Below are 27,184 nucleotides of genomic sequence, written 5' to 3'. Positions count from 1 at the left end.
ATGTCTATTATAGTCCTGTAATGTATATTATAGTCCTGTAATGTCTATTATAATCTTGTAATGTCTATTATAGTCTTGTAATGTCTATTATAATCTTGTAATGTCTATTATAGTCTTGTAATGTCTATTATAGTCTTGTAATGTCTATTATAGTATTGTAATGTCCATTATAATCTTGTAATGTCCATTATAGTCCTGTAATGTCTATTATAATCTTGTAATGTTTATTATAGTATTGTAATGTCTATTATAATCTTGTAATGTCTATTATAATCTTGTAATGTCTATTATAATCTTGTAATGTCTATTATAGTCTTGTAATGTCTATTATAATCTTGTAATGTCTATTATAATCTTGTAATGTTTATTATAGTATTGTAATGTCTACTATAATCTTGTAATGTTTATTATAATCTTGTAATGTCTATTATAGTCTTGTAATGTCTATTATGGTATTGTAATGTCCATTATAATCTTGTAATGTCCATTATAGTCCTGTAATGTCTATTATAATCTTGTAATGTCTATTATAGTCTTGTAATGTCTATTATAATCTTGTAATGTCTATTATAATCTTGTAATGTCTATTATAATCTTGTAATGTCTATTATAGTCTTGTAATGTCTATTATGGTATTGTAATGTCTATTATAATCTTGTAATGTCTATTATAATCTTGTAATGTCTATTATAGTCTTGTAATGTCTATTATAATCTTGTAATGTTTATTATAGTATTGTAATGTCTATTATAATCTTGTAATGTCTATTATAATCTTGTAATGTCTATTATAGTCTTGTAATGTCTATTATAATCTTGTAATGTTTATTATAGTATTATAATGTCTATTATAATCTTGTAATGTCTATTATAGTATTGTAATGTCTATTATAATCTTGTAATGTCTATTATAATCTTGTAATGTTTATTATAGTATTGTAATGTCTATTATAATCTTGTAATGTTTATTATAGTCTGATAATGTCTATTATAGTCTGGTATAGTCCTGTAATGTCTATTATAGTCTGGTAATGTCTATTATAGTCTGGTAAGTCATTTACAGTATTAGTTACATGGGTAACCATGGCAACAGAACCTCACCTGGGAATGTTTCTTCTTGCTCCTCCTCCTCCTCTTCCACCTCTAAATCCTCGACCGCCGCCGGCTCAGCATCGTATAATCGTAGTCTTTGTCGTACCTGCCTCTCCAACAACAGGTCTTTCTTCAGATGCTGAAATAACAGCATTCTGTTTAGGGCTGTTCCAGAAATGATCAAATGGGGGGGTCGGGCGGCAAATGATATTTTTTTGTGTGGGTGGTCGTATTTTTTCATATTTTAATTGGTCCGTGGTTGGACTGTTAAAAAAATATTTATTAAGGGTAGTGGGTAGTTTCTATTGTTTTATTTTGTGCCATGTGGGTGTTGAGTTTTCAGAATATTTTTATTGTCGCTCTTGTCGTGTTGGTTACAAAATGTCGGAGGGAAAATTGAAAACGTGCTTTCGAAATGCTGCTTTCGAAATCGGAAATCGGAAGTAACATAGAACTATTCGAGTTGTCGCTCTTTGCAGCGCATAACTTTCCATTACGGCACTCTTCAAATTAGAGGCGCCTTTAGTAGGGTCCCTTTGGACGTGATGGCGGCGAACTCGGTTCTGTAGATTATTACAGTTTACAGTGCATCGATTTTGGGAATATTTTGAAACCAATAGGTATTCCGTTTTCTAATAAAAATAGGCAAACCTTAGTTGATTTATACGAGGGTACCGATGCGTTATATTTATCAGTCGGTGTGATGGTGATATAGAGGTCTCTGGGCGCGGGCTCCATTAGAAGACGAACGATTCATGGAAAACATATCCATACCCATTTCATGATAATAGCATCGTTTGGACTCCCAATCTTTCCAATATTCCCGCCATAGATGCCTTTGATTGTTGATGTGACATTGTTTCTTCAGAACTACTGTGATACAATGTCGCACAGGCATTACCGTGTCATTGACTAGAATGTTTGTCCCGAAAACTTCGCGAGATTTGTACCGTTTTCATTTTTAAAAATATTTTTGTGGTGGGTCTGGTTAGTTTTTTTTTTTTATTAGATGGGTCATTGTAAAATGAGTTTATTAATTTGATGGGTCATGGGGTAATTGGAGGCACCTGGCACGATTGATTTATCCCCCCCCCCCCCCCCCCCCCCCCGTTAAGGCTGATTACTGTGGTTAAGGAGCTATCACCTTTATTACTGGACCAAACATTTCACTTAATCTGGGATGATCGATTTAAAATGAAATGTTGTCGACTTGAAAAACCATTTTAAACTTGCATATTATTAGTATTATAGGTGGTTAAATCTTTATGGTTTCTTTACCATCATTTAAACATGACTTTTTCAAGTGAATAATTGTATATTTCTTTCAACTATTGTATTTTATATCATTTGATTGTACAGCGTGGAACTTTCTTCATGCACATAAAGTTTTAGATTTTAGTAATTTTACTTCACATTATTGATGTTTTGCTGGCATTGTTTTGATATTATCTATCTTAATGCTGTTATCATTTCCATTCACTACTTTTATAACATGCTGTATCATTTTTATTGTGTGCAGTGCTTTAGAGTGGTTATTTATAGTCTTATAGGGCGCTATATAAATAAATATTATTATCATTATTATAAAGTGGAATTTTTAACGAGACACAGATTTAGAGATTCATCCATAAAAATGGGGATATATATTCAGCGAGAGCTAATTTTGGCAACTTTATAATTCCAAGAAAGACAACTGTAATAATATGAAATAATTTTTTAGAGACATTCAATTTTAATGACCTAATCGCTCTCTCTAATAATGCCAAAATTAAATCCTTGTTAAAATTTCTGCTTATACAGTATACAAATTCTATATGCATGTTGTTTCAAGCCAAGTCAAATTACATAAGATTTTAACAAAACTTTATCAACAGTAAACAGTGTATTAAACAAAGGATATCTAAGTAAGATATCTGATATCACCTACAGTAAACAGACTACAGGACAAAATGATATCTCAATAAGATATCTGATATTACCTACAGTAAATAGACTATGAGACAAAATGATATCTCAATAAGATATCTGACATCATCTATAGTAAACTGTGTACCAGACAAAATGGTATCTCAATAAGATATCTGATATCACCTACAGTAAATAGACTACAGGACAAAAGGATATCTCAATAAGATATCTGATATCACCTACAGTAAATAGACTACAGGACAAAATGACATCTCCAGTCTTCACGAAAACATTTAAAACTTGCTGGCCAGTCGGACCAGTGAACAGTCTGAATTTACTAACATGAAAACAGCCTGAGTGCACCTTAGGAAGTAGCTTTCTCTACTAACATCAAATGTAAACGATTGATTATTTCTATAAACTATAGAAATTGCATAAAATCAGAGAAAACTGCAATTGTTGAAGTTCATTTTAATTGGACAATGCAATAAAGCAGCAATTACCGGTGTGCGGTGCGATACAGAACGCGGCCATTTTTGTTTTTTCTACAAGTTGTTCGTTTAATATTCACGTGATCAACGTACAAGTTATCTTGACAATTACAAGTATAGTTATGGTTCTTTACGAAATAAACAAACCACAATGTCCAAATACTTACTTTATGTGCTTTTTTTTTTTTTTTTTTTTTTATTTTGATGGTAAATTTAAGCAAATAAGATGTTTAGAATATCTAAATCCAACATTATGTTTAATGTGACTTACATAAAGTCTACAAGCCCATCAGACTTCCTGATTTTTAATTTTCACTGACTCGACCCTAAAATTCATTGGCCTCGGTCTTCAGACCACTAAGTTTTCGTGAAGACTGCATCTTAAAAAGATATCTGATATTACCTAAAGTAAATATACTACAGGACAAAATGACATCTCAATAAGATATCTGATATCACCTACAGTAAATAGACTACAGGACAAAAGGATATCTCAATAAGATATCTGATATCATCTACAGTAAATAGACTACAGGACAAAAGGATATCTCAATAAGATATCTGATATCATCTACAGTAAATAGACTACAGGACAAAATGATATCTCAATCAAATATCTGATATCACCTACAGTAAATAGACTACAGGACAAAATGATATCTCAATCAGATATCTGATATCATCTACAGTAAATAGACTACAGGACAAAATGATATCTCAATAAGATATCTGATATCACCTACAGTAAATAGACTACAGGACAAAATGATATCTCAATCAGATATCTCATATCACCTACAGTAAATAGACTACAGGACAAAATGATATCTCAATCAAATATCTGATATCACCTACAGTAAATAGACTACAGGACAAAAGGATATCTCAATAAGATATCTGATATCATCTACAGTAAATATACTACAGGACAAAATGATATCTCAATAAGATATCTGATATTGCCAACAAAGTTTTTGTTCAGAAACATACAGAACATCTAAGATACAGGTTGTCTCTCAGAATAACGATTCTATTTACCTTTTCTTCATAAAATTTCTTTTTTATTTCAGTTTCCTCTATCTTCCGCTGGGCTTCTCGGTTTGCACGGGAAAACTGACGCTCCCTACAAAACAAAGGGCAATAACTCTTACACACAAAAAAAATTGATAAAATAATATTGTGTTGCTTGGGAGTCGCATTAAGCAAGAAGATGGCACCAATCATGAAGGGGAAAAAAGTAGAACAGGGGAAAGAACTCTGGAAAAAGAACAGGGGACAGTTTCTGTATAGACAACACACACTACCAGACGACTGGCCAGACAGACAGAGCTGTATAGACAACATACTCTCACAGACAACTGACCAGACAGACAGAGCTGTATAGACAACATACTCTCACAGACAACTGGCCAGACAGACAGAGCTGTATAGACAACACCCACTTACAGACAACTGGCCAGACAGTTTCTGTATAGACAACACACTCTCACAGACGACTGGCCAGATAGACAGAGCTGTGTAGACAACACACTCTCACAGACGACTGGCCAGACAGACAAAGCTGTATAGACAACACACTCTCACAGACAACTGGCCAGACAGACAGAGCTGTATAGACAACACACTCTCACAGACGACTGGCCAGACAGACAGAGCTGTATAGACAACACACTTTCACAGACAACTGGCCAGACAGACAGAGCTGTATAGACAACACACTTTCACAGACAACTGGCCAGACAGACAGAGCTGTATAGACAACACACTTTCACAGACAACTGGCCAGACAGACAGAGCTGTATAGACAACACACTCTCGCAGACAACTGGCCAGACAGACAGAGCTGTATAGACAACACACTCTCACAGACAACTGGCCAGACAGACAGAGCTGTATAGACAACACACACTTACAGACGACTGGCCAGACAGACAGAGCTGTATAGACAACACACACTTACAGACGACTGGCCAGACAGACAGAGCTGTATAGACAACACACTCTCACAGACAACTGGCCAGACAGACAGAGCTGTATAGACAACACACACTTACAGATTTAACATCCATTCCTCTGAGAGGTATTTACTGGACTGAAAGTCTGGACTGCCTGGACTTCGGTGTGCGGAAACACGTGAATGCCTGGACTCCGAGGTCCTACAATAATAAAAAATTGCAATAAAGCATTACAATGATATACTATTACATTAATATAACATTACAATGATATACTATTACATTAATATAACATTACAATGACATACTATTACATTAATATAACATTACAATGACATACTATTACATTAATATAACATTACAATGACATACTATTACATTAATATAACATTACAATGACATACTATTACATTAATATAACACTACAATGACATACTATTACAATAATATAACATTACAATGACATACTATTACATTAATATAACATTACAATGACATACTATTACATTAATATAACATTACAATGACATACTATTACATTAATATAACACTACAATGACATACTATTACATTAATATAACATTACAATGACATACTATTACATTAATATAACACTACAATGACATACTATTACATTAATATAACATTACAATGACATACTATTACATTAATATAACATTACAATGACATACTATTACATTAATATAACACTACAATGACATACTATTACATTAATATAACACTACAATGACATACTATTACATTAATATAACATTACAATGACATACTATTACATTAATATAACATTACAATGACATACTATTACATTAATATAACACTACAACACTTATACGATACCTGGTCTGATGACATTTGATGTCTAATCTGGCCCCTATATGAAACCGCCATTATGTCATGTCCATACTACATACAAACTTACACCAAATTCTATATGTCATGCCCATACTACATACAAACTTACACCAAATTCTATATGTCATGTCCATACTACACACAAACTTACACGAAATTCTATATGTCATGTCCATACTACACACAAACTTACACCAAATTCTATATGTCATGTCCATACTACATACAAACTTACACCAAATTCTATATGTCATGTCCATACTACATACAAACTTACACCAAATTCTATATGTCATGTCCATACTACATACAAACTTACACCAAATTCTATATGTCATGTCCATACTACATACAAACTTACACCAAATTCTATATGTCATGTCCATACTACATACAAACTTACACCAAATTCTATATGTCATGTCCATACTACATACAAACTTACACCAAATTATATATGTCATGTCCATACTACATACAAACTTACACCAAATTCTACTTGGTAGTTTTAAAGGAGTACCATATAGCCTATCTGTTTGTTGTTTTACATCACATTCAGGAACTTTTTACTGATACAGACACATCACCAGCTTAAGACAAAGGGCCCCAGATTTTGACCCATGCATCGCTCTCATAGCCACAGATTTTGACCCATGCATCGCTCTCAGGGCCCCAGATTTTGCCCCATGAATCGCTCTCAGGGCCACAGAAGGCTTACTGTGAATCAGTATCTACACTTTTGTCAAATCTGAAAAACGTGTCATTTTCACTTCAATTGCCTGTAAACGTCTGAAGTTTGATACGGTGTCGAAATCGAGAAGAATTTCAAAACTTCCAATCACCCTCCATGTTTTTTTGTACAACAACCTTAATGACTGACTTTAAATCTTGCAATTACTGGAGCTCTTCAATCATTGAGGTTAGAAAATATTTCTGTAGGTGACATTCGTGGGTCAGTATAATAACACAGATGACAAACATACCTTGAAGAGTCCAGCTGTGATCTGACCGGGGTTCTGCCATTCCCTGAAACAAATTTATCAGAACTGTTTTAAGATGTTACATCACAACAAAAGTAATGTTGGGTAGACAGACAGACAGATGGACAGACCCAAAAAATTCCTTAAATAAACTAATACCTTTCTGAAGAAATTGAAAGATATAAGTTGAAAAGTCTTCCAGATATTGTATCACAATGGAAATGCATCAACTTTGAATGAAGGTCTGCTATGACCTTCATCTTTGACCATGTGACCACAAAATACATTTGTGTCTTTCTTTCATCCTTACCTATCTTTCTATATAATATGAAATGAGGGTTTTATAAGGTAAAACCCGTTTATAAGATATCTATACTTACCTGCATCGAACATTTTGCAATATGTCACGGACTCCTACTACTATGCCCGAATAATTTTTAGAACGAGTTATCTTCCCTTAACCCACTCTTCAATACCCAACATCTGGGTACCTCAGTTTATGTGAGGGAAAGAATAAAATACACCCCTTAAAACTCTAAAAGTGGGGAGGTGGCCGGGAAGGGAATATGCAGGTAAGTATAGATATCTTATAAACAGGGGTTTTACCGGCAAAGAAAAAGAAACAGTAAGGGTGAGAAGATTTTTTAATTTACTCTAATCCCTCCTCCTATGGCTACAAATTCTGTTTGTTGCAAAATGTTCGATGCAGGTAAGTATAGATACTGAAATATGATGAAAATTGTTAAAAATCATGTCACAATGGAAGCCTTAGAAAAATAGCACATTAGTGAAATCTGTATTAAGGAGGGATGACACATCAGAGAAATCTGTATTAAGGAAGGATGGCACATCAGAGAAATCTGTATTAAGGAGGGATGGCATATCAGAGAAATCGGTATTAAGGAAGGACGACACATCTGAGAAATGTGTATTAAGGAGGGATGACACATCAGAGAAATCTGTATTAAGGAGGGATGGCACATCAGAGAAAACTGTATTAAGGATGGATGTACATCAGAGAAATCTGTATTAAGGAAGGACAACACATCAGAGAAATCCGATATGGATGGAAAGTAGACGATAGGCACAATATCAAAATTGAAAACTTTTAAAATTTGCCTCATTCATTGAAAAAATGTAGTTTTAGTAGAAATTAATATGACAAAAAAAAAAAAAAAAAAATTGTCAAAATCAAAACCTCTGCTAAACTCGAACCTGCAATTTACAGATCAGCAGTCAACATGTTAACCGAATGAGCTACCCAACTAGGCAGTTAGATTTAAAAGGAATAGACATACATTGCTGATATTTATATTCTCATTCAAGTTACAAATGGAAGTCAGCCATTATGACACAATATAGAATTCCACCTTAAGTTAGAAATTAATGACTTCTGGACCTCAGGGTGTCTTTCATTCAGGATCAACTGCTTTTGTACAAATGAATTCACTTGTATTGAACGATCGGTTAAATTGAAGTTACTTACACTGAACATTCTGTTACAATGCAGTAGAAATAAATCACCGGATTTCCGAAACATTATCTATTAACATTTCTGGTCAATCCCATATAATAGTGGACATTTGAGAAGTTTTTCGTTAAAAGTATCAGTAACCATGGTAACTGTCAATAAACTATATTCATATATTTGCTTGTTCAAGTTATCAAATTTGCTTTATCGAAGTGATAGCTTCTAAAAGAGAGTGCAGGCTCCTGAATGTTGCAACACCAGTAGCCCACACGGCTACTAAAGTCAAATGAGCTTATCATCAAGCCTGGAATCACAATAGTAATATGGAATAATTTTCTGCAATAAAATGACATCGTATTTAAGTCTGATACACTCTGACTTACCGACTGGTATATCATCGTATTTAAGTGTGATACATTCCGACTTACTGACTGGTATATCATTGTATTTTGGTCTGATATACTACGACTTACTGACTGGTATATCATTGTATTTTGGTCTGATATACTACGACTTACTGACTGGTATATCATTGTATTTTGGTCTGATACATTCCGACTTACCGATTCATATATCATTGTATTTTGGTCTGATACACTACGACTTACTGACTGGTATATCATTGTATTTTGGTCTGATATACTTCAATACAACCTCGCATTGGGTCAAATGCTGTCTGACGTGTTTCATACTGATTGTTAAGCCGTTCTTGGCACACTGATTTTGACTGCGGATAACTCCGTTTACCTGATCAGGATATGGGGCTCACGGCGGGTGTGACCGGTCAACAGGGGATGCTTACTCCTCCTAGGCACCTGATCCTACCTCTGGTGTGTCCAGGGGTCCGTGTTTGCCCAACTATCTATTTTGTATTGCTTGTAGGAGTTATGAGATTGATCACTGTTCGTTATCTTCACCTTGCATTCCGACTTACCGATACGTATATCATCGTATTTAAGTGTGATACATTCCGACTTACTGACTGGTATATCATTGTATTTTGGTCTGATATATTCCGACTTACCGATTCATATATCATTGTATTTTGGTCCGATACACTCCGACTTACCGATTCGTATATCATTGTATTTTGGTCTGATATATTTCGACTTACCGACTGGCATATCGTCATCCAGAAGACAAATAACATCCTCCCCTCCTTCATCGCTGAGACAAATCACGTCTTCCTCGCTCTCGGATTTATCATGTCTCTCAGAAATCGAGTCCCATCGCTCAGAAACCAATGACTGCCGATGTGACACGGTTGAGTGTTGCCGTGGAGACCTCTGGTGATCATAGTCTGTGTTTCGGGGTGGTGTAGGAATACGTGTTTTCTGTGTGGGAACTACTTTCTGTCTACGTACACTCGGCTGTCGACCAACAGAACATAACTCTATGGAGGAATTGCTGCCTGATAGACTGCCTTCAGTTCTGGAACTATTACCCATAATGCAACAGATTAAGCAGATGTATTACCCATAATGCAACAGATTATACAGATGTATTACCCATAATGCAACAGATTAAACAGATGTATTACCCATAATGCAACAGATTAAACAGGTGTATTATTACCCATAATGCAATAGATTATACAGATGTATTACCCTAACCCAATATATTATACAGATGTATTACCCATAATGCAACAGATTAAACAGATGTATTACCCATAATGCAACAGATTAAACAGATGTATTACCCATAATGCAATAGATTATACAGATGTATTACCCTAATGCAATAGATTATACAGATGTATTACCCATAATGCAACAGATTATACAGATGTATTACCCATAATGCAATAGATTATACAGATGTATTACCCTAATGCAACAGATTAAATAGATGTATTACCCATAATGCAATAGATTATACAGATGTATTACCCTAATGCAATAGATTATAAAACATTTTTAATCAGTTAGAAGTATTACCTAGCAATAGCTAGATTATACAGCTTTATGAAAAAATAAAATAAAATACAATAAAAATAACTGAGAGTTATTAATTATAAAGAAGTATTAACCATTATGTAAAAAATTAAACAAAATGCTTACAAACTATGATCAATAAAGAAATCAACCAAATGTTACCAATAACACATGTCAGAAGTATTACCCATAATGCACCAGATTTTACAGAAGTCTATTCATACAGCACCAGATTTTACAGAAGTCTATTCATACAGTACCGGTGATTTACAATACCCATTTTGCAACAGAATACACAACCTTAAACTAAGAACATGTCAATAGAATACACAAACTTAAACTAAGAACATGTCAACATATTACAAAAACTTAAACTAAGAACATGTCAACATAATACACAAACTTAAACTAAGAACATGTCTTGAATATTCAAAATATCTCTCATCGTTGTACAGGTAACCTCAAAATGCAACACAAGATGTCCAACAAAAGCTAAAATGTGTATACGGTGTGATCGTTGTGTATACGGTGTGATCGTTGTGTATACGGTGTGATCGTTGTGTATACGGTGTGATCGTTGTGTATACGGTGTGACCGTTGTGTATACGGTGTGACCGGTGACCGTTGTGTATACGGTGTGATCGTTGTGTATACGGTGTGATTGTTGTTGTGTATACGGTGTGATCGTTGTTGTGTATACGGTGTGTATACGGTGTGATCGTTGTTGTGTATACGGTGTGTATACGGTGTGATCGTTGTTGTGTATACGGTGTGTATGCGGTGTGATCGTTGTTGTGTATACGGTGTGTATGCGGTGTGATCGTTGTTGTGTATACGGTGTGATCGTTGTGTATACGGTGTGATGGTTGTGTATACGGTGTGACCGTTGTGTATACGGTGTGATCGTTGTGTATACGGTGTGACCGTTGTGTATACGGTGTGATCGTTGTGTATACGGTGTGACCGTTGTGTATACGGTGTGACCGTTGTGTATACGGTGTGACCGTTGTGTATACGGTGTGACCGTTGTGTATACGGTGTGACCGTTGTGTATACGGTGTGATCGTTGTGTATACGGTGTGACCGTTGTGTATACGGTGTGACCGTTGTGTATACGGTGTGACCGTTGTGTATACGGTGTGACCGTTGTGTATACGGTGTGATCGTTGTGTATACGGTGTGATCGTTGTGTATACGGTGTGATTGTATACGGTGTGATCGTTGGAGCGAGTGAAGCATGAAATGGTCATTGGCGAGCCCCTAGTGATGATTACTTCTACATGTATAATAATTCAGTTCAGTATGGTAAATTGGAAGTAGAAATAAGCATTCACTTGAAAATATGAGCATCTAATTAGATGGCTTTATTTTACGAGAAATACTTGCATTAAAAATCGGGAGCGTGATATCGGGGCCTGTTATAAATATAAATGTTAATCACATTGGGATTGGCCTTCTTTTTGATGCTGCCTTCAACCAAAGCCACTGTTACATCATGTCAGGCAACTGCTATATCAAAGGCATGCTTTTTTCAGATCCGAAACATTGGACGCATAAGACCATTCATTACTGAAGACGCCTGCAAGACTTTGGTCAGTTCGCTAGTGACTTCGCGTTTAGACTATGGAAACGCCCTTTTCTATGGTGTTAATTCTGACATAGTGTTACAGCGTGTGCTGAATTCAGCAGCACGGCTGATTACCAGAACTAAGAAAAATGAGCACATAACACCAGTTTTAGTGAAACTCCATTGGCTTCCAGTATATTTCAGGGTTCAGTACAAACTGTTAATGTACACATTTAAAGCTCTCCACGGTCTTGCATCTGTCTACCTTGAAGAACTGGTCAGTCCATACAATCCATCAAGGTCTTTACGATCCGAAAACGCCATGCTTATTCAAACACCAAGAGTTAAGACCAAAACGTATGGCGACAGAAGGTTTGACAAAGCAACCGCCACACTCTGGAATAACTTTCCAAGTTAACATCCGCAACGAAAATTCTTTCGCACTTTTCAAGAAAAATTTAAAAACTTAATTCTTCAGACTTTCTTATCACGATTTTATGTAAGCCATTTCCAGTGACAGTATTAATTTTCTTTTTTATGAAACCTTTTTATATGTATTTTCTGTAGTTTAATCATGATTTTGTGTAAGGCAGTGCTAGAATTCATATTCTTTTAATGAAACGAATATATATTTTTTTTACACTGTTTTAGATATGTTCAACTTTTAATTGTAGTTTATTGTTGATTTAATGTAAAGCGCTTAGAGTTATATAATGCGCTATATAAATACTGTAAATAATAATAATGTACTCTGTCCAAATCCTGTTCACCTATCCCACAGTGTACACGTACAGATTCTATCCCAGTGTACACGTACAGATTCTATCACAGTGTAAACATATAGATTCTATCACAGTGTACACGTACAGATTCTATCACAGTGTACACGTACAGATTCTATCACAGTGTACACGTACAGATTCTATCACAGTGCACACGTACAGATTCTATCACAGTGTACACGTACAGATTCTATCCCAGTGCACACGTACAGATTCTATCACAGTGTACACGTACAGATTCTATCACAGTGTACACATACATATTCTATCCCAGTGTACACGTACAGATTCTATCACAGTGTACACGTACAGATTCTATCCCAGTGTACACGTACAGATTCTATCACAGTGTAAACATATAGATTCTATCACAGTGTAAACATATAGATTCTATCATAGTGTACACGTATAGATTCTATCACAGTGTACACGTATAGATTCTATTACAGTGTAAACATATAGATTCTATCACAGTGTACACGTACAGATTCTATCACAGTGTACACGTATAGATTCTATCATAGTGTACACGTATAGATTCTATCACAGTGTACACGTACAGATTCTATCACAGTGTACACGTACAGATTCTATCACAGTGTACACGTACAGATTCTATCACAGTGTACACATACAGATTCTATCCCAGTGCACACGTACAGATTCTATCACAGTGTACACGTACAGATTCTATCATAGTGTACACGTACAGATTCAATCATTTGCTAAAAACTGCTACAATGATAACTAATCCATTCATTTGGAAGAAACTAACTGTATGAATTACAAACTGCACATCAGGATCTTGTGTTTTTGACATTCAACATTACAACACATATAACTGTTGGAGCAACTAATGAACAAGAAAATGGGCGGGGCCAATAATCATCACGAACATTTCAGTCAAAATGTAGAGATGTTCTTATGCTGATTTTGATGTGTTACCTTTATTGTCTTACTGACCCGTCCGAGCTGCAACACAAGACACCTAACTACAGCTATCATGCAATTAAAACTTACCCATAATGCAATAGATGAGAAGCACCCAGTCCGTCAGGAGAGCGTGACGACTTCTCTTGGGGAAACTTCGTAAACTGCTGTAGCAGCTGTTGGTACTTCTTCTTCTCATCAAGTCGTACACACTACAAAAGGGGAAAATCAAAGTACTGATAGTACTGTACTATATTACACATCAGTCGTACACACTACAAAAGGGGAAAATCAAAGTACTGATAGTACTGTACTATGTTACACATCAGTCGTACACACTACAAAAGGGAAAAAAATCAAAGTACTGATAGTACTGTACTATATTACACATCAGTCGTACACACTACAAAAGGGGAAAATCAAAGTACTGATAGTACTGTACTATATTACACATCAGTCGTACACACTACAAAAGGGGAAAATCAAAGTACTGATAGTACTGTACTATGTTACACATCGGTCGTACACACTACAAAAGGGGAAAAAATCAAAGTACTGATAGTACTGTACTATATTACACATCAAGTCGTACACACTACAAAAGGGGAAAAAATTAAAGTACTGATAGTACTGTACTGATACAGTAAAGAGACGTACCAACATTGTTATAATCATCGTCACAAAAAAGAACTGTAATAAGACTGCTATAATCCCTGTTACAGAGCTAAAGTATAGAAATTATTACCACAGCCCCTTACAATAAACCATTAATAAACAATCAAATTTTTCTCAACTTTCATTCATACACTAACCTCTATAGCTGTGAACGTCTGTCTGGGTGGACGGCTAAACAGGGATTTATCGCTATGGTGACTCAATCGAGCTACATCGCATTCTCTGACCTTGAGCCACAGATCTACAAAATACAGAGCATAATCATATACACCTGTCTGATTTATACAGGGGTGGATCTATGAGTGGTGGAATGCCTCATCTTTCTGATTTATACAGGGGTGGATCTGTGTGGGGTAGAATGACTCATCTTTCTGATTTATACAGGGGTGGATCTGTGTGGGGTAGAATGCCTCATCTTTCTGATTTATACAGGGGTGGATCTGTGTGGGGTAGAATGACTCATCTTTCTGATTTATACAGGGGTGGATCTGTGTGGGGTAGAATGCCTCATCTTTCTGATTTATACAGGGGTGGATCTGTGTGGGGTAGAATGACTTATCTTTCTGATTTATACAGGGGGTGGATCTATAAGTGTGGGTCTGTAAGGGATGGAATGACTTATCTGAGTGGTCGGTCTGGACTGAGGTAGATAACTTTGAGTTGACTCACCTGAGTGGTCGGTCTGGACTGAGGTAGATGTGTGATTGGACTGACTTAGAGATGGCACTGTGTTGGAATTTGACTGAGTGGGGGATCTCATGGGAGCGGGATGTGATGTCAGATTTGATGTATGTCTATCCTCAGTCTGCAAAATAAATGAGATAAAATAACTGAAGATCAACAATGCTATTGATCTGTATTAACAGGTGCTGTTTGCAGGAGTCTGTATTTACCTTATATCATGTGAATATATCTCATTAATTATCATCTATGATTAATTGATTGTATATTGTTTAACGTCCCGCTCGGGAATTTTTCATCCATATGGAGATGTCACCATTGCCGGTGAAGGGCTGCAAAATTTTGGCCTATGCTCGGCGCTTATGGCCTTTGAGCAGGGAGGGATCTTTATCATGCCACAACTGCTGTGACATGGGGCCTTGTTTTTGCGGTCTCATCTGAAGGACCACCCAATTTGGTTGCCTCTTACGACAAGCAAGGGGTACCCATTCTAACCTGAATCCCTACAGATTATTATTATTTACTTATAAATGTTATATCATGTATCGTTATTTATATCACATCATGTAAGTTGAAGCTATTTATCATTGTTGATAATAAACTTTCAGAGTATTTTTCAGTGTAAGCAAATGATTTGTAATTTTATCCGATATTCTGTCTGGTAAACAATCTTGCTTTACCAGACCAAAAATAATTTTACCAGACCAAATTTTCTGATGTGCAAAATTCAGTCTTTGCACTTAACGTTTCTGACTACAAGTGAGAGTACAACATTTGGTAGCCCAAATAAGATTTTACTAGCCCAAATGCTGTGTAGGAATGATTCAACATAATTCGAAATTTCAAGTTTAAACATTTTTAATGAGTATAACATAATAAGATCAGCTGGTTTGTATTTTTGCTTCAATTAATAATGTAATAAATTAATTCCAATTTGTTAATCATCGACAGTTCAATTTCTATATTGGATCAAGTTATATTTGTCAAGATGCATATTAACACCAAAGCTTCAGATAATTTTTTACCACAAAGAGTATTTTTACCCCCTGATTTGCAAATCAATGAGTATTTTGCTTTTCAGAAAAAGTCAAGAGTATATTGTTAATTTACTGATTATCTTTGCTGTTTGCCACTAATACATGTGAAGTGTATTTACATTCGCGAATGCGAAATTGAACACCGTATTTGGTAAAATTTAATGAGTATTTACACTGATACGCACCTTATCTGGAGCTCTGTAACACAATATGATGGAAGTAATTATGTACCTTAAAGGGACTGATTCACGATTTTTGATAAAAATATTTTTCAATTTTGATGTAAAACATAAGAAATATAACTCATTTAATGTTGACTACCAAAATTTTGACCTTCTGAATGCAAGAATGAAAGCAGTATTTTAGCCTTAAATATGTGTTATGTAAACAAAGACTCGAGTCTTTTTATGTAAACAAACAAACAAGTGAAATATTGATTTTGTAATATAATGCATCTTAATTTTGCATAGTCAAAAATTTTAACTTTTAGATGACATATTTCACCTTTAAAATACTTGAAATATGAAAGATATGATAATACTTTGATCGATATCCATTTCTTTTGAAAATTTCGTAAACAATAGCATACCGCAATCTTTGTTTACAAAACAAATAATAATAAACTCTCTAAAATGAGCTTCTGTGATGATGTATAACCTTAATTTTCATGTGAAATCTTTCAAACACATTAGACAGTAGATTTTGATCATTAAAAGTGAAAAACAAAATTTTGGGTAAAATCGTGAATCAGTCCCTTTAAACACCGCATTTGTCAGAGAGTTGGGTGTTTCATGAAAAGGTGTTAACATCTGCAGAGAAGTCTGCACACAGATGTGTACCGAAATCACCAATGTATTACAAGAATTGAATGATTTATAGCTAATTTCTAAATAATGAATGGGGTGGGGGCATGTTGGCCAAGCGAAACGGTTTTTGGGTGAATCATTGGGGGAATTCTATTCTTGATATTACTATATCTCTATTTTATCACACAGAGGTACAGGTGACATCCATGGAGATGCGCGCATCCACGGAGATCCTCCGTGGACTTCGATGTCTAGCTCGCTTGGAAAAATAGGACTACAAAGGTGCCTACAATTTTAAAGGTTCACCTTGTTTCGGGCTAATGTTTTTCCACCGTATAAAACTGTGGAACACGCATAAAACTTGTCTTGTGTACTGTAGATCTCACCCATTCGGCCTCCCTTTTGATATCCCAACAATCAGCAACCAATGAAAATAGATCTCACCCATCAGGCCGCCAACAATCAGCAACCAATGAAAATAGATCTCACCCATCAGGCCGCCAACAATCAGCAACCAATGAAAATAGATCTCACCCATCAGGCCGCCAACAATCAGCAACCAATGAAAATAGATCTCACCCATCAGGCCGCCAACAATCAGCAACCAATGAAAATAGATCTTACCCATCGGGCCGCCACATCTGGTACCCCAACAGGAAGATTGTGACTCTGGTGTCCGTTTCCTGTCAATTTCACTCCCTCCCTCGGTAGTTTGAACCCGTCCGTCACTCCCACGACGTGCTTTGTCATCGCTGGTGGATTGCCGACTGTTAGAGGATCCTCTGTTGTTGAATGGACAATTCCTGGGTCCCTGTTGGGTGCCTCGTCCTTGCTGAGGGCCCTCTTGAAGAAATAATGCTCTGACCACGGCTTCCTCCGCTGCATCCACTCAGCCATCTTCTGATAGGGGTTGACGATTAATGTGTTGAAATCTAAAAATATAAATTAACTACTGAGTTTCACTTTCATTTCATTATTTAATGTGTTGAAATCTAAAAATAGAAATTAACTACTGAGTTTCACTTTCATTTCATTATTTAATGTGTTGAAATCTAAAAATGAAAATTAACTACCGGGTTTCACTTTCGTTTTATTGATCAATATGTTGAAATCTAAAAATAGAAATTCACTACCAAGTCTCACTTTTGTGTCAGTCTATGCGAAAGACATCGGACCGTCGGACCTGACCGATGTGCAGTGTCTAAGGTCCGATGCGTCATTTTTTACACCGGACCGGTATGTCCAATGTCTCACTGTCCGGTTTTGAGCTTTACTATTTTGACGCGGAGTCATTTAAATGTTTGTTATAAGCAAAAACTATCACACAAATCCAAATACGTAAATGAATATGATTAAAACCGCATGGACCGTCTAAAGTATTATGCAGGAAGGATCCCTGGTATAGTATTACTGGTATAATAAATAAGATTTCCTTGGATTTGCATTTTCACGTGTTTCACTTTTATACATTAGGTTTTTCGGTCTGACAAAATTTGGTTCGGTCCGGTGTGTTCATTGATTACACAGGACCGAATGTCCTGTGCTGTCAAAAAAACTTTCGCATAGACTGTTGTGTTCTTAATTAATGTGTTTGAATCTAAAAATAGAAATTAATCAAAATGTGTTGAAATTTGTTGAACACGGGAATTTCACAATATCCAAAATCTGATTTAAAATGACAATAAATTATTCATGTGATATTAGCTTGATGCAAGGGAATATATATATACATGTATACACATTCCTATTTTTCACTTGAGTTCATCTATTGGACTTTTTAACTGGTACAGTGTATATAATGTTAGACGTACAGTTCAGCGCCGAGGTGTGGGGTCCGACTTTTCGAGCCCGTTTCACTGAGGTGACAATAACATCCTCCTCCTCTCTGAAAATAAAAGATTCTAAAAATAAATACTGTATTTACTCACATCCATTTCCTCAGTTCTAAAAATAAACACTGTATTTACTTGTATTCATTCCCTCAGTTCTAAAAATACTGTATTTCCTCACATTCATTCCCTCAGTTCTAAAAATAAACACTGTATTTACTCGCATCCATTTCCTCAGTTCTAAAAATATTTAATGCGACATTCACTCAATTCAATTTTGTTTGGCGAATTGACTCTCTTACTAAAATAAATATCTCATTTACTCATGTTAATCTCATCAACAGAATTCACACTCTACTAAAATAAATATCTCATTTATTCATGTTAATCTCATCAACAGAATTCACACTCTACTAAAATAAATATCTCATTTACTCATGTTAATCTCATCAACAGAATTCACATCTCATTTACTCATGTTAATATCATCAATAGAATCCACACTCTTACTAAACATGCTAAAATAAATATCGCATTTACTCATGTCAATCCTATCAATAGAATTCACTCTCTTACTAAACTAAATAGTCAAAACTGCCATAGTGACCCACTGTATTAAGCGACTCACTGTCTTATGTGACCATAAAAAGTCCCCCCCCCCCCCCCCAAAGACGTTACTATATATATTGTACCTGTATTAAACGACCACCTGTCTGACGCGACCAACGACCATATTTACATTTTCATGTAATTTCACGAAATTTTACCTTTATTTAGCGACTGTTCATTTCATTTATCACAACACGATGCCCTATTTCGATTTCAGTTCAGCGACTATTCTGGGAATTATTGCCCCGAACACTTTCGTTTTATAACACACGACTATTCTGAGAATTATTGCCCCGAACACTTTCGTTTTATAACGCACGACTATTCTGAGAATTATTGCCCCGAACACTTTCGTATTATAACGCACGACTATTCTGAGAATTATTGCCCCGAACACTTTCGTTTTATAACGCACGACTATTCTGAGAATTATTGCCCCTAACACTTTCGTTTTATAACGCACGACTATTCTGAGAATTATTGCCCCGAACACTTTCGTTTTATAACGCACGACTATTCTGAGAATTATTGCCCCTAACACTTTCGTTTTATAACGCACAACTATTCTGAGAATTATTGCCCCTAACACTTTCGTTTCATAACTCACGACTACTCTTAGAATTATTGCCCCTAACACTTTCGTTTTATAACGCACGACTATTCTGAGAATTATTGCCCCAAACACTTTCGTTTTATAACGCACGACTATTCTGAGAATTATTGCCCCTAACACTTTCGTTTTATAACGCACGACTATTCTGAGAATTATTGCCACTAACACTTTCGTTTTAAAACGCACAGTTTGGCGGTGTTCTTGGTTAGTCGGCCCCCTGTATCAATTTGTCAACATACAGGATCGTGTGTGGTTAATTGATAAACCTGAGTTGTTGTTTATTTAACAAAATCAAGGATCAGGGAATTAAGGCCGGTGTAGTTGAAGGTGAGAATTTCATAGTGATGGGCAATCAGGAAAAAAAGATCAATCGATGATCGGATTAATTGGATGCACCTTTTCGATTGATTAATCGAAAAATAATCAAATTCTAATCATTTCAAATTTATGGCATAAAATCATGAAATTTACTTTTACTTTTTAATAAGAATACAATCATTAGATTGATTGTATCTCGTTTAACGTCTCTCTTGAAAAATATTGAATTCACTCATATGGAGACGTCTAAAATCATAATTAGAAATTTGAAGTTAATAATCCCATATTTTCGATTTTATTTTCCTGTGATAGGGATAGATCTCTTGACTTTTGTTGTTCTTATGGGATACAGGTTAGAATAGTCTCATTACCCCTTGCTTGTTGAAAGAGGCAAAATCCGAGGCCCCGTGTCACAGCAGGTGTGGCACGATAAAGATCCCTCCCTGCTCAACATGCTCAAAGACTGTAAGCGCCGAGCATAGGCCTAAATTTTGCAGGCCTTTACCGGCAATGGTGACGTCTCCATGAGTGAAAGATTCTCAAGAGGGATGTTAAACAATAATCAATCGGATGATTCAGCTTCATCAGCCATTTTTGATTTTAGATAAGTCATGGTAGGAATATTCATATTATTAAAAAAATTATACCGAAGTTGGCGATTTTTGATTTTCAAAATGACTTTCGATTATTCACATTGTTTCAGTTATAGCGACCGACAATCGAAAGTCAGCGATAATCGGTACATCACTAGAATTTCGACAAACTTTAAGTGTGGGGTACATTGGAAATGAAAATCTACCACTTGTTATACCATTATGTTCTCAACAGAGTGAAAAATTAATCCAATTGCGATATAAATCAGGTAAATATTGTGCTTAGGACTGAAATTTTAATGGAGTATTCATAATTTCCCTGCATGAGATACTCTCGGTTTCCAGAATCATGACCGGAACTAGCGGCTCACTTTGACAGATCCCGAGTATTTATAACTGACACATTTCGAGTTCAAGAAAAATGCCTGCATTAGTTCAAAGGTAAAAGATTTGCTGTGCACAATGTATATTGTGATTTATTTAATGTCTTGAAATTGAATAACATATTCCTAGTATTCATTGTACAAACGGATGTCTACGCAACACATCATCACTTGCTTTCTCACCACCAGACAAGCGTCGCATTTTGTTTAGTTACAACTAGACTGGGCCTACACATAAATTTACAACAAAATGTTTATAAGTTTAAGAAAATTTACATGCAGTTCATAAATGAGATTCAAATCTCATGTAAATGTGTAATATAAAATGCATGCTAATTTTATCATTATTCAACAGAAATAAATGTAATTTTTCATGAATAAAAAATAATGATACTTCACATTGTTTTCTAGATTTTTAACTACTTTAAACAGTGTATCATCAGTTTTATTTTACAACTATTAAAACCGTACTTGACATTCTTAATAATAAATTCCAAATATATGTAAATAGATGACGTTTTGAACTGCATATGCATCACGCCAGCATACTGAGTAAGTAAGCTGACATTACGTAATTGTGAATCAGGATGGCCGATATTGTGATAGTGGGGCAATAATATCATACATTATTTACAGAAATATATTGGATTCAGAAATTAGTTTCTATAAACTAATTCAACTAAAATGGTATACTAAACAAGTCATTTTGTAACAAACGTTTACTATAACACACTTGTAACGATGAACAATTTCCATCTTTATTGTGCCACACCTGCTGTGACATGGGTTTCTGTTTTTGGGTCTCATCCGAAGGACCGCCCCATTTAGTCGCCTCTTACAACAAGCAAGGGGTACTGAGTACCTATTCTAACCCCGATCCCACAGGAAATTGATAGAAAGCAAAATAGAGATAGAGAGGGGAAGCAAATAATAGAGAGGGGGAGCAAATAATTTCAATCTTTTTTCCCTTATTGTTACAGTCTTCACAAAAACATTTAAAACTTGCTGGCCAGTCGGACCAGTGAACTGTCTGAATTTACTGGCCCACAGTGAAATTTATTGGCCCCCTAAATTTTCATATGTTTATCACATACATTATGAATGCATTGTAAAATTGTACAATTAATTTACTGAAACAATGGTTATTACTCGTATTCATATCCACCCTAAGACATCCTTTCTGTCGATAACAGAAACACAAGACTGTACATAGTATTTTCTCTCTCTCTTCGCCTGCAAACCACAAGACTACAAATTCATGCATTTTTCACAAACATGAAAACAGCCCGAGCGCACCTTGGGAAGTAGCCTTCTCTACCAACATCAAAGTAGCCTTCTCTACTAACATCAAATGTAAACAATTGCATAAAATCAGAGATTTTCATTTTAATTGGACAATGCAATAAAGCAGCAATTACCAGTGTGTGGTGCGATATTGAACGCGGTCATTTTTGTTGTTTCAACAAGTTGTTCGTTTAATATTCATGTGATCAACGTACAAGTTATCTTGACAATTACAAGTATAGACATAGTTATTGTTCTTTACGAAATAAAAAAACCACGATGTCCAAACACTTACTTTATGTGCTATTTTTTTATTTATTTTTATTTTGATGGTAAATTTAAGCATATAAGACGTTTAGAATATCTAATCCAACATTATATTTAATGTGACTTACAAAATGTCTACAAGCCCATCGGACTTCCTGATTTTAATTTTCACTGACTCGACCGTAAAATTCACTGGCCTCGGTCTTCGGACCACTGAGTTTTCGTGAAAGACTGTTCATGTACACCCATTATAATAATATTACAACATAAAATGCCGGGACTTTTAATTCTATTCTAATCATAAACACCACTTTGCATACCTGCTCGCTTCAACCGATATTTTCTCACTTAAAAGGTTTCAAAGGGTATCTCTCCTTGTTCATTTTTCCTAGGGAGGGGGGAAGGGGGTAATTCTTTTCTTGTGAATTCAGAATACAAAGGCGAACCACGATTAAATCACTCAATGTCTTTTAAATAATTACCGATATAAAATCTTCTAAATCCAAAATATAAAAAGCATAAACATACATCCGAATCGCGTTAATATGAACTTTCATAAACTCAGAACTTATTTTCATTTTTTCAATTTATCAATGAATTTAACAAAAAACATTAGAGGAAACTCGAAATCAATACAAACCCTTCGCTTATATCCCTTTTCCGTTTGCGGCCCTCTGTCACATTATTATCTCCTGATCTGTCACTAAACACAAATGTTTTTATCTTACTTGTGAAGGACTTAATCATTTCCAAAATAAACTTTTTCAAATTTTATTTTCCCCGGGAAAAACCATGAAGATTTCCAGACAGTGGTTATCTTTTCCTGGCTGCGTTTGTTTTTGACTAAGTTGTTCGTTGTGTCATTATGATATTATTAAGTTGTTGTAGGAATAATTCGATTAGAATTAATTACCTCGGGGAGTCGAGTGTGTCATGGCTCACGCGGTCAAGGGACAGATCTATTTTATGGAACAACGGACTATTAGGATATAGCACACGAGTTCAGGAACTACAAATTCTCCCTACAAATAAAGTAAGCGAATTCAAACGAAGCAGAAATCTCATGCTGACATGTGTAAATGTGTATTCCAACAACAACTGTACATACGTATAGGCCTATATTTGTAAATTGTTTACAACTTTCTGAAATATATTTTGAAATATTTAAGTTTTCCACTGTATGTACGGATGTGACAGCTTGATCCCAAGGTATTCTACTCCTAATGAAAATAGTAACTAACAAAGAATAAAATCAGTTAGTAAATGTGAAAGTTCTGTACATAAAAAACGCTAAAATGTGGAGATTTATAGAAAACACTAAAATGTGGAGATTTTCCGAGAGACATCTAGAGAAAAATTTCTCATCATGTAAAGATATGGCTAAATTAGAATTAATCAAACATGGAAGCCTATGTAGAAACCATATTTTTCACATATTTTACATGGATTAGAGATAAAGAACCCTCCCCCCTTTTTTTAGGGGGAGGGTGGGGGGGGGGGGGAGTGTGGATCCACAGAAATACCACCAGTGAATCATCCTACTACATATTGTATAAAGCAAAGGACGCCGTACATTTTCTAATTTCTATTTGATTTGTACAAGTTCGGCAAGCGGAGATACCTCTTATAATTAATACTAACTGTTAATCAAATTTTTGTGATCATACATTTTTTTTCAATATGTACATGCGAAGCGGTATTTGGTATTTTAAACAGATATAGGCAACATTTTATTTCTTTATCTGCTGAACATTGCAAATATCCCTTCATCAGAGGTGGAATGTGTTTTAACATGTTTAATTAGATTTATTTTGAGACGTTTTGTACTCTTTTTATAATAACTAAATTAAATGTGTTTTTGAATTCCGTGAAAATTTATTAATTATAAACTACTAAAATTCGATGTATTTAAAATGCTATAACTAGAGTAAATAACGTCTCCAAAAAAATTGACAATTTATTTTATTTTTGAAGGGGGCAGGATACGATGTCCGGCCTTCCCCCGTGTGCCTTTGATTTTAAATAGATTGATAAACATAATACAACACTAATTTTTATGCCATATGTTCTTCTTATTATATTTTGTAATAATTAAAATATAGTCAAATTAACGTAGTTCCACACTCGTGTGACGTCATAGGATTTTGCAAAGTCAATAATTTAATGATAGGAACATAAATTTTGTTGGAATCTTTTTCAATAGTTATTGTAAAAAAAATCTTGTTAGCCATAAAATATTTCAAAATTCTTAGTTATATTTGAATAGTCAATGATATGTTTCAAAATATTGAATCCAAGGACAATAACTCTATTTTCATTCAATTATTTATCAAGTCCATAATGCGATATATTTCCTTTATTTTTGACAAACATTTTACCAAGGTGATAAGGAATCATTATCTGTGTCTTTTCATGAAATTACATACAATTTTAATCCCGAGTGATTTAAATAGCTCAGCTGTATGGTGCCAGACTTCAGTTTTTGATGGGGGTATACATAATCTGGAAGCTATAGATTTGAAATTATTAAGGAAAGGTATGGATTTTTTCCCATGAATAACTATAACAGATGTAACTTTACTAATATAAACAGAAAAAATGATATGTAAACCATGCTATAAGGAAAATGCGTCCACCTTTGTTTGTTTTTTAACATTTTGGGGAATAACGCTAATTCAATAATTTTCCACATATTATTCTAAAACTTGATGAACATATTGAAAATGACATGTGTTTTAGTTATTGACATGTTTCCCGATAAATAAATGCAATTCAAAAAATATTTTGTTGTTTTTATATTAAAATAACAACAAATAACTGTTTCCAATGAATTTCATAAAAATCTACATCGGGGTATATGACTTTAGTGGTGTATGTAATGAAAATTAATATGGAAACCCTTAACTGTTTTGCCTTTTTTCATTATTCTGAATGTTAATTTATTGATTCCAAACAAAAAAATGCTACCTAAACCCCAAAAATCCAGGACTAAGGACCTACCTTAAGTAATTATTTCATTTTTTTTTTACCGCAACAATGTGGAAGCACATGCTTGCGTGCTTCATAGGAAGCTACACCACTGTAAGTGAGGGCAATTCATTTAAGTAATGCAGCGCTGCTACATGTAATTGCATACGTTCCTGTAACTAGTATGATGGACTATGTGAGTAATGACTAGTGTAACAAGAAGGGAGAAAATGCAACGGACCATACCGGGATTCGATCCCAGGCCCCCTGAATCTATAGTTAGGTCCTCTGGCCACCGGCGATCGAACCCGGCTGACCGCTACACTCCTTCCTCCACAAGCGGTGATGAAATGTGTCCTAACTGAGCTCTGTATCCACTTGGGGTCAATTTCAGGATAATCCGTTGGTGTGGCACATTGTTGAATCCCTTCTAAAACCTGTCTGGTTCCCCTAAAACCTGTCTGGTTCCCTGGACCATGTACTGTGCTATTTTGTGTAGTGTAAAACCTGTCTGGTTTCCCTGGACCATGTACTGTGCTATTTTGTGTAGTGTAGCAATGAACTGTGTCTTACATGAAGGACGGGCCGGGAACCCATGTTGTTCATCAGATAGGATATTATATTGGTTACAATGACTGTGCTGTGAACCACATCTTCCAGGAGTTTGCCGGCAATGGATGTGGGGGATACTGGCTGTACTGTAGTTTATTGTACTATATCAGATATCTACAGAGGAGGTACTCTCTGACTGGTAAGTACTAGTAGTACTGTAGTTTATTGTACTATATCATATCTATACAGAGGAGGTACTCTCTGACTGGTAAGTTCTAGTGGTACTATAGTTTATAGATACAGAGGAGGTACTCTCTGACTGGTAAGTACTAGTGGTACTGTAGTTTATTGTACTATATCAGATATAGACAGAGGAGGTACTCTCTGACTGGTAAGTACTAGTAGTACTGTAGTTTATTGTATTATATCAGATCAGTTTTAATTCCAGTGTGGATTATAAATAGAGGTAGTGTTTAATTTTAATTACAGTGTGGGTTATAAATAGAGGTAGTGTTTAGTTTTAATTACAGTGTTATAATTAGAGGTAGTGATAAGTTTTAATTACAGTGTGGGTTATAATTATAG

At 35.1% G+C, this 27,184-nt stretch overlaps 2 protein-coding genes across 4 annotated transcripts in view; one reads left to right on the top strand and one right to left on the bottom strand.

Moving 5' to 3' along the window:
- The window catches only part of LOC125666236 (sentrin-specific protease 1-like), a 57,323-nt gene extending 33,402 nt beyond the window's left edge, over window positions 1-23,921 (bottom strand). The window contains exons 1-11 of one of the 3 annotated variants that reach the window (XM_056151535.1): window positions 23,721-23,921; window positions 18,996-19,069; window positions 17,809-18,116; window positions 15,330-15,465; window positions 14,798-14,901; window positions 14,076-14,197; window positions 9,884-10,206; window positions 7,302-7,344; window positions 5,545-5,646; window positions 4,529-4,613; window positions 1,101-1,230 (exon numbers count right to left, since the gene is read on the bottom strand). In XM_056151535.1, the coding sequence (XP_056007510.1) occupies window positions 1,101-1,230; window positions 4,529-4,613; window positions 5,545-5,646; window positions 7,302-7,344; window positions 9,884-10,206; window positions 14,076-14,197; window positions 14,798-14,901; window positions 15,330-15,465; window positions 17,809-18,116; window positions 18,996-19,069; window positions 23,721-23,827 (1,534 nt within the window). In that variant the 5' untranslated portion in view covers window positions 23,828-23,921. Of the gene's footprint in view, window positions 1-1,100; window positions 1,231-4,528; window positions 4,616-5,544; window positions 5,647-7,301; window positions 7,345-9,883; window positions 10,207-14,075; window positions 14,198-14,797; window positions 14,902-15,329; window positions 15,466-17,808; window positions 18,117-18,995; window positions 19,070-23,720 lie in introns of all 3 variants that reach the window. The other 2 variants (XM_056151536.1, XM_056151537.1) reach the window with 2 other exon arrangements.
- The window catches only part of LOC130050809 (uncharacterized), a 355,157-nt gene that overhangs the window by 301,898 nt on the left and 26,075 nt on the right, over window positions 1-27,184 (top strand). The gene's annotated exons all lie outside the window — the stretch shown is intronic.

The sequence above is a fragment of the Ostrea edulis genome, chromosome 10, assembly GCF_947568905.1.
Source record: "Ostrea edulis chromosome 10, xbOstEdul1.1, whole genome shotgun sequence".
NCBI lineage: Eukaryota > Metazoa > Mollusca > Bivalvia > Ostreida > Ostreidae > Ostrea > Ostrea edulis.
Note: the sequence above shows the minus strand (reverse complement) of the source record. Positions and strands in the feature narration are given on the sequence as shown.